The 17,961-nt window shown below is 37.6% G+C and overlaps 1 protein-coding gene across 1 annotated transcript in view; it reads right to left on the minus strand.

Moving 5' to 3' along the window:
- The window catches only part of LOC135221255 (trafficking protein particle complex subunit 10-like), a 432,269-nt gene that overhangs the window by 57,940 nt on the left and 356,368 nt on the right, over positions 1 to 17,961 (minus strand). Inside the window, 1 exon segment of the mRNA XM_064259071.1 lies at positions 11,131 to 11,347. Within this exon segment, the coding sequence (XP_064115141.1) occupies positions 11,131 to 11,347 (217 nt within the window).

Below are 17,961 nucleotides of genomic sequence, written 5' to 3' on the forward strand. Positions count from 1 at the left end.
CTTGGTCACAGGAGAAGGGCAGTCCCTTCCATCATGCGGGGATGAAGCAGCAGTACCAAGACGAGAGACGCGATCGACAACAGTCTTCCATCTATAAACAACAACCTCCTCACAGCCATCACAAGAAACACTTCCATGGGGATGATGAACAGGCAAAGAAGCCGTAGTCTCTGGAATAGAAGAACGTCTGGAAGGACCTTCATCAGCAACCTGAGAGGGGACCACCTTCGACTTCTTAATCAGAGCCTTGTCAACCTTATAAAAAACTTGAACAGGCTGAGGCGATAAAGATATAGTGATAGGAATCTGAGCAGAGGGAAGATCATCACTTACAGGCACAAGTTCACGTATGTGAAGAGGAGACTCACATCCTTGTTGGGACGATGACAATACATCTTCCTCAATCCCACAAGGCGAAGTGATGAAATTCTGAATCCGTCAATGTCTAACTCGAGAGCGAGGAGGAGGAGGAGAGGCCAAGGGAGATGAAAGTGAAGAAACAGAAGATGAAGATGTTGATCTACAATGCTTTTTCCCAGACACTCCAAGATACCTTCCGAAAAACAGAGTCCAGCCTGTCAACTATAGCCAATAAAAGCGCCTCCAAAGGGTTGGCATCATTCTGGGATGACATCACGGACGAAGCTGGATGTGTTGTCACAGCAAAAAGAGACGGGACCGACATCACTGAAACTGACGTCACAGGCAGAGAGGCTGCCGAGTGACTTCACGGTGTGGGAATGGCAGCCCGAGTCGATGTCCTTACTGATGGCAAGATAAAAGGCAACCAAGAATGAGGCATAGTTACCAATGGCATCCCGCTAGGCGGCAGCACATGAGACACGAAGTAATGGAGGCCAGGAAGAGGAGGGACTTCTGGGGGAGACGAAGATGAAGGGCAGGCAGACATGAAACGGGACAACAGGCCTTCCAAGGAAGGGGAGCCCCCGCAGGCCTAGCGGAGCCCATGCAGCAGCCATCTCATGTGAATCTGTCTCTGAAATAAAGGAACAAGATGGTGATACCTCCTTTCTCCCAGGAGGGAGATTGCCTGAGAGAGAGAGGGCAGCGTTAAAAACAATATCACCCTGAGCAACTCCTGATACTTTCAAAGACAAATCAATGGAAGAAGGAGATGGCATCAACAGAAGACAAAGCAGAGGGAAAAAATCTGGCAGAAGGGGAAGCAGAATCATCCACTTAAGGAGGCATGAAGCATTCCCAAGAAGGATCCCAAGAAGGATGAGTAGATATCCTAAGATGCTCCCTCTTCTTGTAGAAATTATTCCGTTGCGTAACAGACCAGGAATGACATTCCGGGTATGGGTTGGTATATTACAGAAATTAGCACAACACGGCTCAGTTATTATTATTATTATAAAATAGTTTAACCAGACCACTGAGCTGATTTTCAGCTCTCCTAGGGCTGGCCTGAAGGATTAGATAAAATGCCAGGTCTAGCTCTTAGGCCAGAGCTGGGACCAAGTTGATCATTCAGGATAAATAAATAAATTGCACCAAGGCAAATGCTTTCATACTAGAACACACACACAATAAATACATTTACTCATGTTCTCTTACATACATACTAAAACGGTATATTAAAATTCAGAATTAGTTTTAACTTTTTGAAATGTTGTTTTAAAATTCACTAAAAACACCAATGTTTTATATTTTATCAATTAAATTGCAGTTCCTCAGAAAAGTCAAAATCGGAACTATCGAAAATGTAAAAGATTCAGACAAAATTTCTTTTATTGTCTTATTTCCAAAAGTTGACAGTCTCTGCTGGTCATACTTTGGACACTCGGACAAGACATGTCTGACTGTTACCAACTCCTTGCACTCTGAACACTCTGGAGCAGAGTCATGTGGGCTGCTCATTAAGTGTCCATGTGTCAGACGGGTATGGCCTATACGGAGACGTGTCAGAATTACTTGTTCATGTCTTTCTCTCTGATATGATGAACTCCACTTTCCAACATCAGGTTTTATTTGCTTTAATTTGTTATTTTCTGACTCTCCATTCCAAATATGTTGCCATTTCCTTATAATGCCCATCTTTATGTATGTTACATAATCACTCTTAGGGAGATTCACACTTGATCTTGTCATTTGATTTGCTTCTTTGGCTGCTTAGTCAGCCTCTTCATTTCCTTTGATCCCTACATGGGCAGGGATCCAACATATTTCTACATTTTTCCCAATAATATCTAATTTATAAAGTGATAATTTAATTTGTTGTACAAGATTATTTTTTGGTTTGTAACTCTGGATGGCTTCTATGGCACTTCTTGAGCCACTATAAATCACAAAATTATTGTGTGATGTTTCTTTAATTATTTATATGGCCGAGGCTATTGCGCAAAGTTCTGCTGTGAATATTGAAGCTGTATTAGGAAGAGAGAATTGATATGATTTGTCTTGGGACACTGCAGCATATCCCACTCCATGTTCTGATTTAGATCCATCTGTGTATATTGCATAATGTGGACCTTTTCGGTTCATATGTTCTATTGTATATTGTCTATGGTGTGATGGCGTATACAAGTATTTTTTTGATAAATATTTTAATTGTGTGCAAGTTTTCATTTTATTCATTGTCCAAGGCGGAGGTAATTTTACTACAGGAGGAATTTGTAGATTTACATTTAGTGACTCAAACAGTCTTCTAGCTCTAATTGGAAAAGGGGGTGGATGATTGTTTATAAATATATCTCTGAGTTCAAATAATTTTTTTATTGGAGAATCGCTTGTCCTAATTCTCGGAGCACTCTTCATTATTACAAGCTCTCTATGGAGAGAGAGAGAGGTAGTTCACCACATTCAACCTGTAAGGAAGAGGTCGGTGATGATTTAAAGGCTCCTGAACATATTCTAAGGCCCTCATTATGAACTGGGTCCAATGTTTTCAGTGCTGCGTCTGACTCCGAGCCATATACTTCGCTACCGTAATCAATTATAGACAGGACTGTTGCTTTATACAGTAATGTGAGGGTTTGTCTATCGGCTCCCCAAGTGGTGTTTGATAAGTTTCTCATTAGATTTAATGCTTTTTTTACATTTTGATTTCAAGTATGTTATGTGAGGTTTCCAGTTTAAGTGAGTATCAAACACTAAACCTAAAAATTTTGCAGTTTGTCTAATTGGTATACTATCATTTCTGATTTTTAAATCTATCATTTCACCATTCATCCACCTTTTATCTTTATAAATAACTACTTATGTATGGATAACTTAAATCCTACAGATAAGGTCCATTCATTTATTTTTATCATACTTTTATTAATGATGCGTTCTGCATGTTTAATACGAGAGGCTGAATAATATATGGCAAAATCCTCTATGTATACGTTGCTTTTAATTCCAGTAGGCAGATTTTTATTGATATCATTGATTGCTAGGGTAAACAGTGTGCCACTAAGGACACTTCCCTGTGGAACACCATTTTCAAGTGGAAATGTTCTGTACAATACATCATTGATTCTCACTTGAAAACTACGATTTGTTAAAAAGTTTTGGATGAACATAGGTAAATGTCCACGGATGTTGTTATTTTGTAAAGTTTTTAATATAGGGTACCTCCAGGTAGTATCATAAGCCTTTTCGATGTCAAAAAAGACTGCTACAGTTATTTGCTTTCGCTCAAATCCTCTTCTTATATGGTCTTCGAGGTTAGAGAGAGAATCTAACGTAGATCTGTTGCACTGTGACCCAAATTGAGTGGGAGTCAAGATTTTATTTTCTCGAATGTGCCATGTTAATCGAGCATTTACCATTTTTTCTAGTATGTACTTTGCATAAGCAACTTGTTCGAGAAATTGGTCTGTAGTTATTTGCATCACTTGGATCTTTTCCAAGTTTGGAGATAGGCATTATTATTGCTTTACGCCATTCATCAGGAAATAAATTTCTAAGCCATAAATGATTATAAAATTGTAACAAGTATGTCTTTGCCAGAGCTGCTAAGTGGCAGATCATCTCAAAACAAATATTGTCACCTCCAGGAGCAGATTTATTGCTATTAGTGAGAGCATATTCCAACTCTTCCATATCAAATTTCCTATTATAATATATGTCTTCTATTGTTTCGAAATTTATTGTTATTAGTTCTATATTATTTTTCTTTGTGCGGAAGTGGTCATCTAAATTTCTATCACAACTTACATTAGCTAAGTTTTCTCCTATTATATTACTTATTTCTTTTGGATCGAGTATTCTTTTTCTGTCTTTTAATATGGCATGTCTGGGTGGTTTCACATGGATACCATTTATTTTTCTGAATTTTTCCCATATTTTTTGTATGGGAGTATTACTAGAGAGATCTGATACATATTTCCTCCATGAAATTATTCTTCCTTGAATTAATTCCTTTCAAAATTTTGCAGATATTTTGTTGTATAAAGGCTTCAATGCCTCAATTTCTAGCAACAATGTAGTCAGTTTTTGTAAAGTACCTTCTAATATTGGTAATGTGTTATTTATTTTACTGAGCTTTCTATTCAAATTATCCAATCGTCTCCCTAATGAGTGTTTTGTATTTATTAATCCTGTTAGCTTTTCGGACCACCACAGAACTTTGTGTTTTGTTGAATGGGGTTTTGATTTTGGTGTTGCTTTATCAGCAGCATCTTTGATGAAATTAACAAGAAACTTATTAGTTTCATTATGATCTTTCAGATATTCAAATGGTGGTATACTTCTAGTATGCATTTCATATTGCTCCCAATCTGCTTTATAAATGTTATAGCGAGGAACATGTTTTGCTGGATTATTTTGTAAAAAGGAAATTAATATTGGGAAATGATCACTGGTGTACAAGCCATCAATTGTGTTCCAATCTAATCTGTCAACTATACTTGTTGAACAGAGAGTTGAGTCTACAGAGGAAAATGTTCCAGGTGTTTTAGAAAAATGTGTGGTAACTTCATCATCATTTATATAACACATGTCATTTGAATCTATAAGTTCTTCTACTTTACTTCCTGCTCTATTTGAGTTTGAACAGTTACAATCCCATATTGGGTTGTGAGCATTAAAATCCCCTATTATTATTATAGGTTCTTTGGCATTTTTAATAAATTCTCCAAGTTTATCAATATTGTAATGTTTATTTGGTTGATTGTATGAATTATATATTATATAATTATCATTTTTAATTCGAATTTTAATACCTGATATTTGGAGGTCAGCAATGTTTACAGGTACTTTGTCATAACATACTTTGTTATGTACATACATGGCTGTACCTAAATTTCCTTCTTCTTCCTGTGATGTTGATATTAAGGTATATTTACCTATCATAGGTTCATATTCCTTTAATAACCTTTGTACTTCTCCCAGTTGTAATATGGTCTGTAGACCATTTACGTTCCATTGTATAATATAACTATTGAAAATATTATGTTACATCGGTCGTGTTTTGTTTTAGTTTTTTGTATTATTATCAATTTGAATTTTTTCTAAAATTTTATTTACCACATTCAGTTGTTTATCTTTATATTATTTTAAGTGCTCAATACACATTCATCCTTTTTCATGGGTGTTTAAATCGGTGGCCTCTTTCTTTCTATATTTCATAAAATTTCTTATAATGTTTGTTAAGCAATCTTTTGTTATATTTTTTATCATTGCACAATGCAATGAAGCAATCATTGCAGCCACACATGTTGTAATGTATATCTAATTCTTTGTTTGTTCTTGTTATACCGATTATTGGTGATGGAGTAATCTCATCACCCTTGACATAGTTACCATGGTATGGTTCTCCTCCACTTCTTGGTGTTTTGGATCTCTGCATCCATAGGTTTTATTATCATTTTAGGAGATAAAGGTATGTTCTCATTTTGTTTTTGTTCTTTCTTCATATCTATGGTTTTTGGTTTGACTGATGTTTCTCTAATTATAGTTGGTTTCTTTGTTTTTGGTGGTGTTCTCTCTAAAGGTCTTTTTTTTTTCTTTAATTTTTGGTACATCACAACTTCCTCCTTCCACCTCTGTGGTAGTATCTTCTTGTGCTTCTATATGCATTAACACTTCAAATGAATTTGATAGAATATTATCCAATTCATTTGTACCTGTTTCCCGATTCTTTACTAACTTAGTTTTTTCCTGCATATTACTGACTTCTTCTTGAGACCCACTTTGCTGCATCTTGTTACTTCTATCTGTATGTTTTTTTGTTTCATTACTGGTTCCTGTTATAGAAGAATATGGAAGTTTCTTAGCGGGATCTTGAATTCCTCACACTTTCAATTCTAATTTAGCCTCTGTTATAGACATGCCTGTTCTTTCTTTTAACATTTTTAATTCAGTGTTGTATATGTAATGCATACATTCTTTAGATCTTGCATGATGATTCTGATCACAGTTTACACACTTAGGTTCACTGCATTTCCATTTGGTGGTGTGTGTGTTCTGCAGATCCACAGTAAGCACATACCGGTTCATTCCTGCAATTTCTCTTTGTGTGTCCATACTTGCTGCAATTTTGACACTGCAGTGGCTTTGGAATATAGGGTCTTAACTCTCTATTTTGGCCTAAAATTTGTATTTTTTGAGGTAGTTGTGAACCCTCAAATTTTATTTTTGCTATTTTTACTACTTGTTTACTGCCTCTTTTACTTGTAATATCACATAGCTCGCAATCTTCAATATTGGAGTATCTCTTTTTCAAAGAGTCTAAAAGCATTTTCTTATTAATTGGTTCATCATTATTATCTGGGAGTACAATGGTACCCTGAATGCTGTTCATATTATCATCATGCTTTTCCACTTATAACATTAATAGTATCTATAATTTTTAAAGACAAATAGTCTTCTGACTGGCTTTTTGTTGTGGCTTCTATAAGCCAAGTCTTCTCTTTCATTTTTCTGAAAGACATTTCTGTCATTGGATGTATGTTTAGTAAAAAAATTTCTAATTTCAAGGCTGAAATATTTTGTTCAGCTTCCACGGTTAGAAACCTTGACCAATTTCCACTCCCAAAGAGGGAGTCAAAGTGAGTCAAGGATGGGTCATGACGGTACTGAGATTTCCTTGGTTTAATATATGGTATTAATGTTTTGATACCAACCTGGTCTTTGTGATTTGAGCTTCCGTTAGATTAGTCCAAATCCATGCCAGAAGTTGTAGGGATATTTTTTTAATTTTCCATATAATAAAATTGTAAAATTCGTCCAGGATGAGGTCCCTCTCACCAGGGAGGCCCAACTGGGGGAGAAGCAATACTGTTACACAGTGGTAACTACCCTGGGACACTCACCTGGATATACGCCATACCCACAATGCCTTAAGGGTCATCAGTCCCATGAGATCGGACCCAGCACTGTGGGCATGGCTTGACATAAAAATTTCCCCTCGCTCAACCATGTCAAGTACAGTGGTTTTTTTTTTTTGTTTACCTTTTTTTTTTTTTTGGTTAAAAACCTGACATACGAAAAGGCTCAACTTACGAAAAACTCGATTATACAAAAGCAATACAAAAAATTTTTACAGCTCTACATACGAAGAGTTTTCAAGATACGAAAGGTTGTTGCTGTAAAGTCCTGAGATTCGCCCGGACCACCGAGAACAATTTTAAAACTCCCGCGCCGCCAACTGAGTAAACTCGCCACCATCCTCCCGCTCTCCCATTGGTTCCTGATGCTAGTCACCCCAAAAGGTCCTGCTCTCCTATTGGTCAGCATCTACCCCTTGTGCTTTAAGTATTCTATTGGTAAAAGGATGCTGTAAATTGAAAAACTTATTCATGCAATACATTTAATAAAAAAAAAATTTGGTAAGGATAGAATAAAGAATAGAAATGAATGGTTATTATACAGTTTGGTAGTTTCAGTAGTTGAAGAGAGATAATGAAAATTTATGGCTTACTGTGTAAAGTGATTACTTGGCGATCGTTTGATACTCGTAAGTGCTGGATGTTAACAGAAGTTTGGAAGCTTCTTTTTTGTTTGTTTATTATAGTTAATGGTTACTTAATAATTATTTGAAATGAGTACATGCAATACATTTAGTAAAAAAATTGTGAATTAGATATCATAAAATATAAAATAAATCAGACTGCCAACAAATACGTATTTTTTAGAATTCTTCTTCTGTTTTAATATTATGTTACGTATACGTATGTTTCATTATAGCTGTCAGTAACTCGGTATCTCCATTAGGTAAAGATAGAATAAAGAATAGAAATGAATGGTTATTATACTGTTTGGTAGTTTCATTAGTTAAAGAGAGATACTAATGAAAATTTATGGCTTAATGTGTGCTAGGAAAAATGATTGCTTGGCGTTCGTTCTGTACTCATAAGACAGGTAAGAGCTGAATGTAAACAATCGATTGGAAGGTTTTTTTTTTTTTATTATAGGTAATGATTAATTAATAATTATTTGAAATGAGTACATACTGATTATTTATACATTTTATTGGCATATTCTAAGCTTTTAGCTCTTAGGTTTAGATGTCAGAATCATAGACTAGGCTACAGTAGCAACCGCTAACATAGGCTAGGCTTATTGCTAAGGGACATATGCTAAAGTCCTAATATATGCAGTAAAAATGGGGTTGAACATTATATGCAGTTGAATATTACTCAAGTATGTACAGTATTTTGCCTTTTTGGAGTCATGTTTCTTCCGTCGGATCGACGTCATAACCCTAAAACATGTGTTTTAGGCCTGGAAATATAATTTACTGGGGTGTTTTTGGAGGGCTTGGAACGGATTAGCCATTTTACATGTAAAATATGGTCCAAGATACGAAAATCTCATGATACGAAGGGTGCCTCGGAACGGATTAATTTTGTATCTCAAGGTACTACTGTAGTACTCTAGTTTTGCGGGTGGAGTGGCATGCCGTCCAACTCCACCCTCCATCAAGTTAAAAGAGCAGTCAATTCAATAGTCCAAAACTATGCCAAGGTCGTCAACAAAAGAAGAAGGAAGGAAATGGGAAAATTTAAAAGAGGAGGAGTAAAGGAGTTAAAGGTCCCAATGTTCAGTTGGATCCACAGCCAAGAGCATAGGCATAAAGGGGCATACTCTCTCTGCAGTGGATCCCCAAGCCCCCCACCTCGTCAAGGTGTTGGGATCAGGGGGATGGGGCTCAGTGAAGGAGGAAGCTAAAAACCATGAACGTGGGAATCCTGGATGGCCCGGACACATGCACTGACAGGACTGCGACTTCTTGGAGGAATCCATGGTAAAACTCAAACATGCACAATTACTCAAAAACCAAAAAAAGCAAAAAGGAATCACTGGCTGCATAAAAACCGGCTTGCGAAGAAGGAGAGCAAAAGCGAACATCTACTCTCCAAGGCAGTTGAAGAAAGACTAAATGTGTCACCAGGTTCATGTGTGGTTGGTGACCACTCTCCACCTCATCTATGCCCTTGCATTACAACCTTTGATTGTTTTTAACTGGTTTGCAGCTGGTACTAGAATATTTATCCTATTGTTTTGACCAAAGGTTTGTTATGCATATGAACAAAGGTAAATTGTTCTTACAACTCCATTAATCATAAAATGGTCTGAATCTCACAATTGGGGAGAATACAAAAAATATAGGCAATAGAATAAGAAAGTAGATAAATATGCAAGATGTAAGTGCTGGAACCTGAGGTCATTCAGCACTGAAAATAATGTTGAATCAATTGTTAGGAGAGGGAGGAAAATAAGATGGAAGAAAGAGAATGTGATATGAACAGATGTACAGTAAAATGAATGAAAGGGGTTGCAGCTAAGGATTGAAGGGACAAACGCTTCAAAGAACATCAGGTAATGCAAACAATGCAGCAAATGCACTACCTCCCTACACAGATAAAATTTGTGGAAGTTTCCGTGAACAATGGATTTCCAATGGAAGATGTAATAACAAAGGAGTACACTTTATAAGCACATGATGCATAACAACCAGTGCTCCACAATAATAAACACCTCCACGTGTGCCTGAACCATGAGAGACGAGATCACAGAGAAAATGGGGATGACTGAGATTTGTTCATAAAATCTCATAAGTAAAACTAGCTAATGATTTGAAAACGTCAAGTGGCTGCTCAAAGGATCCGAAAGTTCCAGGCTATAATACATGAGCAAAAAAGAGAAGAAAGCCCAGGCTTCATGTGCCCCGATCATGACTTGTTAGATGATCTTGTGAAACCTCCAAATAAATCCTGGAAGACAGCCTGCCAAAATTCTTTGAAACAGGAGGATTCTGGTGACTCATGTGTAGAAGACAATAAAGGCAGAAAGCTTCTGTCCTTTTGAGATTTATCTTAATGAATCTTACCGAGCAGAGAATGTTAATCTCAGCAGAAGAGGAAAGCAAGGCAGGAATGGTGAAAGATGTTAAAACTGACTCAACATAATGACATAATATATCCAAAATAATCTTATCACTTCCTAAGTTTAAGCTCTGATAAAGGAAGGAAAAACGTGAGCAAAGCAATACACCTTAATGAGAGAGAGAGAGAGAGAGAGAGAGAGAGAGAGAGAGAGAGAGAGAGAGAGAGAGAGAGAGAGAGAGAGAGAGAGAGAGCAAAACTTAACATTCCTGTAGTAAAAGAGGAAGTTGTCTGGGATAGCAACAGAGGTCTCATGAGGCTGAAAATCCCATCCATCACATCAGACTACTCATATGTTATTTGAATGATACAAACATTTATTTTTCCAACATCATAAGAGATAATTTTTTTAGTACTTGATGAAACATTCTATAACCTTTTTCATGTAGGAAATTGTTTCTGTATTAACATAAAAGACTTACCACATGACGAACATAACAGTAATCCAACAATATCAAATGTTAGACATTTTAACTGAGAAGATAACCACATTCAAAAATTAATGCCATGTTGGAATTTTTAGTAGATGCTCCAGGCACACATAGTTTTAACATACATAAAACATAATTAGAATAAAACAATTATATAAATAACATATCTGAATCAATTCCAGACAAAATAGTAAATTCTGTATACACATACATTAATTTTAAAATTACAAGTGGTCAAGACTACTTGCAGTGATGTTTATTGATTATTCATGCAAATTTTCAATGGGTATCGTCATGCTGAGCCAATCTCCCAAGAAATTAACTCATATACTCTACTGATATCAATAAACAGTACACACCTGCTGTTCTGCCACACACAGCCCACATTGTCTGATCTGCAAGGACTTCATACATAATGGAATGAGATGATGGTTGCAACTCCTGTCCATCACTATCAGCTGATGTTGATGATACTGCCACTTGTTGTAAGGCAATATGTAAGTGGCACATGTTTCCAGCTCGACACAGCTCTGATCCTTTGCTGGGTTCTACTCTTGCTCGGATAGTATACAAAGTCTGTAAACGAAATTCGTACAATTTTGTTATTAAAGTTCCCTTACCAACTAGAGGCTCAATAAAAATGTAAATTTAATTTTCACATAAGCCAAACTTACTCCTTTCCTCCTAATATACAGGGTTATTGTTACTATAAAAAATAGACTGAATTTCTACTAATGTGCATACAAAGCATTATTGAGCAAGATGTGGCAACAACACTTTGATCCACTGTTTAGATCAGTTTCCCAAACTTTTTCACTTTGGTCTTAGCTAAATATAATTTTGGATTAAAACTAATTCTTCTTCTGTCACTACTGTCTCCATCTAAGATTGGATTGACTATTCATTCAGGTATTTTAAGCAATAAAAAACCCTGAAATCTTTCAGACATGTCTCTTTGCAACTCATCCAGGTGTGCACAATACACTTGAAGGTCATCATCTGATAAGCTCTTCTCCTAATCTAATTCAGAGAGGCTTGGAAACAAGTATCTGTGATAAGGTTGACATCATTTCCTTGCAACTGCAAATTAATTTCACTAAGTCTTGTGAATATATCTGACAAACATGACAAATTTTTAATCTATTTGTATTTTTCATAGCTAACAAACCTGAGGTCTTAACAATAGGATAACTGGTAACCAAGTGCCAGCTGGTAACCGGTTAAAAACAATAAAAGATTATAAAGCAAGGAATCTGTGAGATCTGGGAACTCCTGCACATACGAGGTGATAGCTGGTCAGAGAGCGCACACTGCACCCCATGACGTGTTCAGTCTTATCCCCAACCCAGGAACTATAACAAAAGAGGGGGTGGCTAGAGGTGGGCAGTAAAACATTAAGACCTCAGGTTTGTTAGCTATGAAAAATACAAATTGATTAAAAATTTGTCATTTGTTCATATGAGGAACAAACCTTCGGTCTTAACAACAGGATAGACTTTTACTTGGAGGGAGGTACAAGTATCCTAAACAAGCTGAGAGTTAAACCCACTGGACCACCCTTCCTAAAAGAATGAGTTCTAAAGAAGGTGGTCTAATGCCCATGCGAAGATAGATAAACTGATATCTAACAACTCAGCCATCTGGGTTGAAATACAATGATATATGAGCAGATTCATTGCATCCAGGGAACCAAAGAAAATTCTGACTGTTCATATAACAAACAATATCAGCCACAGGGGTTTGCTTCCACTCCTCACTCCCCCTTGCTAGTGAGAGAGGAGCATTTGCTACTGAATAGGAGGTTTGATTATTTCAAAAAGATAAAGCAAAACAACTTTCAGTATGACTACCTTACCTGTATCAGACCAGTCCAGCATATGATGTGTCTATTCCTCAACCCGCCCTTAGGAAGAAGAAAGGAACAAAGAGAAAGAAAGAGACCAGCCAACTCACTCATTCTCTCTTCCACACAATCATTATAGGCAAGATACAAACTGCCCTGTGAGGGGCACTGGGTGAATTACACAACTTGCTGGGCAGCCACCCCAGGACCCAAGGAAAACATGTCCATAGACCTGTGGGCAATGCCTCTTAGGTAAAATGAAGTGAACATGGATTGACGCCAGCATTCAAAATTCTATGAACAGCAAAGTTTTCTTGAATGCCATAGAGGAACTTATACCTCTGACGTCATTTGCTCTAGCCTGCACAGACTTAGTGACAGAACCATCAAGAGAGGAGTAAGCCTGCTTGATCGCTTCACATATCCAGAATGAAATGGTATTCTTGGAAACTTCTTTTCTGGACCGACTAGTGCCAAAAAAAGTCTACGACACCTAGGTCTTAGATGATGAGTCCTTTCAAGATAGCATCGTAGGACTCTGACAGGACTAAACAAGAGCTCTAGCTGGTCATTGTCTACAAAGTCATTCAATGATGGGATCCCCCAAAAAAAAAAAAAAAAAAAAAAAAAAAAGAAAAAAAAAAAAAAAAAAAAAAAAAAAAAAAAAAAAAAAAAAAAAAAGAAAAAAAAAAAAAAAAAAAAAAAAAAAAAAAAAGGGAGGCAAATCTGTCATCATGCACCAAGGGATTCTGGGTCTTAGCCACGAATTCTGGAACAAACTCGAGGGTCACAGACCCCAAACCCCTGGTATGTTTCACATCATAACTCAGGCCATGAAGTTCCTCAACTCTTTTCGAAGAAGCCAAGTCCAGTAGGAAAACTTTCTTTAGCATCAGATCTCTGTCTGATAATCATCGCAACGGCTCGAATAGGGGTAACGTGAGCCTTTTCAGGACAAGCAAAACATCGCAGGCAGGAGGCTTGAGTTCCCTTGGAGAACAGGTCTGTTCAAAACCCCTGAACAACAAGGATATCTCCCAGGATGAAGAGATGTCTTTGCCTTTCAGACGTAACACCAAACCTAGCACTGCTCTGTAGCCTCTGATACCAGAAACAGAAAGACCTTTCTCATCCCTGAGGAATATAAAAAACCTGCTATACACTGTACCGAGGTTTTGAGTGGAGAGAAACCCTGTCAACAACACCAATCACAATAGACTGTCCATTTCCGTGGTAACTGCTGAGAAAGACCTTTCTCATCCCTGAGGAATATAAAAAACCTGCTATACACTGTACCGAGGTTTTGAGTGGAGAGAAACCCTGTCAACAACACCAATCACAATAGACTGTCCATTTCCCGTGGTAAACTGCTGAAGAAGACTTCCTCAGGTAACTGGACATACATTCCGCTGCCCACTGAGATTCACTCGGAGATACTTGGTAGCCTCCATCTGTGAAGAGACAGGGATTCTACCGAATGGTGAAACCTTTCGACATGAGGCTGGCAAAGAGATTGCCGCCACAGGGGATATCTCTCTTGGAACCTCTGACATAAGGGACAGAAGGTCCGGGAACCACTCTGCTTGAGGCCACAGAGGAGCCACCAAAGTCATCCTGAGATTTAGAGAACTCATTGCCTTGTTCAGAACTTGATGGATCAGGCAAAACAGACAGAAGGCGTACGCCTCAAGGTTGTCTCAAGGGTGTTGGAAGGCGTCTTCTGCCAGAGCAAGAGGATCCAGGACCACTGAACAGTAAACTTCCAGCTTCCTGTTGAAGCAAGTTGAGAAGAGGTCTAGCATAGGCCTCTCCCAAACCTGAAAAAAAACCTGTTCACTATGACCTGATGCAGAGACCACTCTGTGCCCAGGATCTGGTTCCAACAACTTAGCCTGTCTTCGACCACATTCCTCTTGCCTAGAATGTACCAGACAGAGAGCTCCACCGAGTTGTCGATCACCCACTGATGGAACTCGACTGTCAACGAATGGAGGTGATGAGATAAAATACCCCCTTGCTTGTTCACATAGGCGACCAATGTGGTGTTGTTGGACATCAGAACCACCGAATGACCCTCTACCTTCTCCCAAAACTCTCTCAGACCCAGAAAAGCTGCTTTCAACTCTAAAAACGTTGATGAGTAGCAGCTTGTCTTCCGCACTCCAAACGCGACGCAATGAGGTCTCCAGATGAGCACCCCAACCGGAGAAGGAGGCATCTGAAAACAGAAGGAAGTCTGGAGGGGGAGAACGCAAAGGGATTCCCACCAATAGATTCTGGTGGTCCAACCACCAGCGAAGGTCTTGCTTCACCTCTTCAGACAGAAGGATTCTCTTTAGAGGGGAATCTCCCGCCGGGGACCAGAAGTCTTCAGTCTCCATTGCCCAGACGAAGATGAAGATGACCATGAGGGACCAGCTTCTACAATGAAGACAAAATCCCCAAAAGGACCTGCCACTGGTGAGCTGGCTGTTCGTGTTGTGACAGAAACTTGTGTGCCACTAACCGCAACTTCTCTAACCTCTGGTCCAACGGAAAAACTCTTGATGCTGCGGTATCTATAACCATACCTAGGTAAAGAACTTTCTGGCTGGGAACCAGATTTGACTTCTCTAGGCTTAACCATTATGCATAGCTCCCGATAAAACTGAAGAAGACGATCTCTGTCCTGAAGCAGTTTCTCCTTGGAGCATGCTAATACCAGCCAGTCGTCGAGGTACCTTAACAGGCGAATCCCTTGAGCATGATCCCATGTCGAGACAAGGGCAAAGACTTTTGTGAACGCCCGAGGGGACGTGGTCAACCCGAAGCATGAGACCTTGAACTGGTAGATCTGCTCTCCTAAAGTGAAGCGAAGAAACTTTCTGGGTGAAGGGTGAATAGGGATCTGGAAGTGAGCATCCTTTAAGTTTATTGACAACAAGAAGTCATTGTCCCTTTTTACTGCTAACACTGTCCAAGGCATCTCAATCTTGAACCTTGTCTTCCAGACAAAATGATTCAAGGTAGAAAGGTCGATTACCGGTCTCCAGTCGCCTGTAAAACCCCGGAGAAGGACGCTTTACTTCTTCTAATGCACCCTTGTTCAGAATTTTCAGCACTTCCTCCCAAAGAGCTAAGAACTTTGGGGAGTAGCGGGCATATGTCCAATTGAGAAGGGTTCTGTCTGAAAGGGTTGGAGAGAAGTTAAATGGTAGTATATATCCCACCTGCAGAATGTCTATAACCCATTTCTCCACTCCATACCTTTGCCACTTGGCCCACTGGGAGAGTGAGAGTAACTAGACAATAAATGCGCAATATATTGTCAGTCTAATGTTGACAAACTATTATTGTACTTTTCTCAGACTTCGGGTTTTTGCAGTTATGGTGTTGTTTGAGGTACAGTTTGGATAGACAGACAATATTTACACACATATTTGTGAAGAGCATGCTTTTAGCTTCATTTGGAAAAAAAGAATGATGTCATAGCATAAATATTAACAGAAATATGATTATGTAAACATTGCACAACATCAATCACATTTTTCTCTAATTTCTGTTTTGTGCAGATAGATGGTTGTTCGAGTGATGGCCTCAAATGTATTATCAAAGTACAGTGGGCCAGCCGTATTTGCGTTCTCCGGATTCACGGGTTTCTCTCAGGACCATATCTAACCATTATTTGCGGGGGATTAGTCTCTTCGCAGGTTTTTTCGACAATAAATAGTCACTAATTAGTGTATTTTGATGTTATTTTCATGCCTAAATACATTTTCATGATACAAAAATGATTTACAAATTTTTAAATATTATTGATCAATTCTGTATTAGTAAGTTTGATAAGATTAAATGATATCACATAATAATAATAATAATAATAATTCTCTCTCTCTCTCTCTCTCTCTCTCTCTCCTCTCTCTCTCTCTCTCTCTCTCTCTCTCTTACAGAGATGTATGTTTTTTGTAAGATAAATGATTTACTCATTTTCAAATATTATTATTAATGTAAAGAGCAATCAATTCATGAAAAAAAATAGTACAATGAATTAGTAAGATTTCAGTTTATAAATTTTAAAAATTATGTAAGAATGAAGGAAACCCCAGTCTTCACACATCTTTCTTTCGAACTCCAGGTATCTCTCTCTCTCTCTCTCTCTCTCTCTCTCTCTCTCTCTCTCTCTCTCTCTCTCTCTCTCTCTCTCTCTCTCTCTCTATACTGAGATGAGAGATTTTTATGGTACACGTATGTATAATATGTTTATTATATTTTTTTTTTTTTTTTTTTTCAAATGATATAATACTAATAATAATAATAATAATAAATAAATAATAATAATAATAATAATAACTGTAATTACAAAAATCATATGTGAGTGTTTTACAGAAATACTACGATAATATCTCTCTCTCTCTCTCTCTCTCTCTCTCTCTCTCTCTCTCTCTCTCTCTCTCTCTCTCTCTCTCTTTTACAGTGTTGTATGTTTTCAAATATCAATATTAATGTAAACACCAATAATATCAATTAATTAGAGAAAATACTAAAGTCAATTAGCAAGATTTTAGTTTATAAATAAAAAAAATTATGTAAAAATGAAAGAAAATCCATTTTACCCCCATCTTTTCTTTGAACTCCACGTAGCCAACGCTGAGATGGCTGGGGTCCAACAGCTGTCAAAATATCAAGTAATATGAAGGACCTCAAAATAAATGAACTGTAAATCTCTCTCTCTCTCTCTCTCTCTATTCTCTCTCTCTCTCTCTCTCTCTCTCTCTCTCTATACTCTCTCTCTCTCAGTTATATATTATTATTAGTATTATTGTTATTATTAGTATTTTATTAGTATTACATTATCATTTGAAAATATTAATAAACATATTATCATACGTGTACCATAAAAATCTCTCATCTCAGTATAGAGAGAGAGGAGAGAGAGAGATCGAGGAGAGAGAGATTAAGAGAGAGAGAGAGAGAGGGAGAGAGAGAGAGAGAGAGAGAGAGAGAGATACCTGGAGTTTGAAAGAAAGATGTGTGAAGACTGGGGTTTCCTTCAAACTTATAGATCAGATAGAAAAATAGGAATCAAGGGGGAACCGCAATATATGGGAAAGACAAAAAACAAGGCAAAATATATGAGAAATATAGTAACTCAGAATGTGAACTAATAGCGGTAGAATTTGAATCTGAAAAATTGATGAAACATAGTAATATATAGACCTCCTAATACTAAAGAGTTTGACTTAATAATTGAAAAATTGGATGATATATGTAGAAATCACAAGGACTGGACTATTCTCCTATCTGGTGACTTCAACTTTCCTTCGTAGAATGGAAAGAACGAATAGGAGATTGTGGTTGTACTTATACA

Source organism: Macrobrachium nipponense, chromosome 2, assembly GCF_015104395.2.
Source record: "Macrobrachium nipponense isolate FS-2020 chromosome 2, ASM1510439v2, whole genome shotgun sequence".
NCBI lineage: Eukaryota > Metazoa > Arthropoda > Malacostraca > Decapoda > Palaemonidae > Macrobrachium > Macrobrachium nipponense.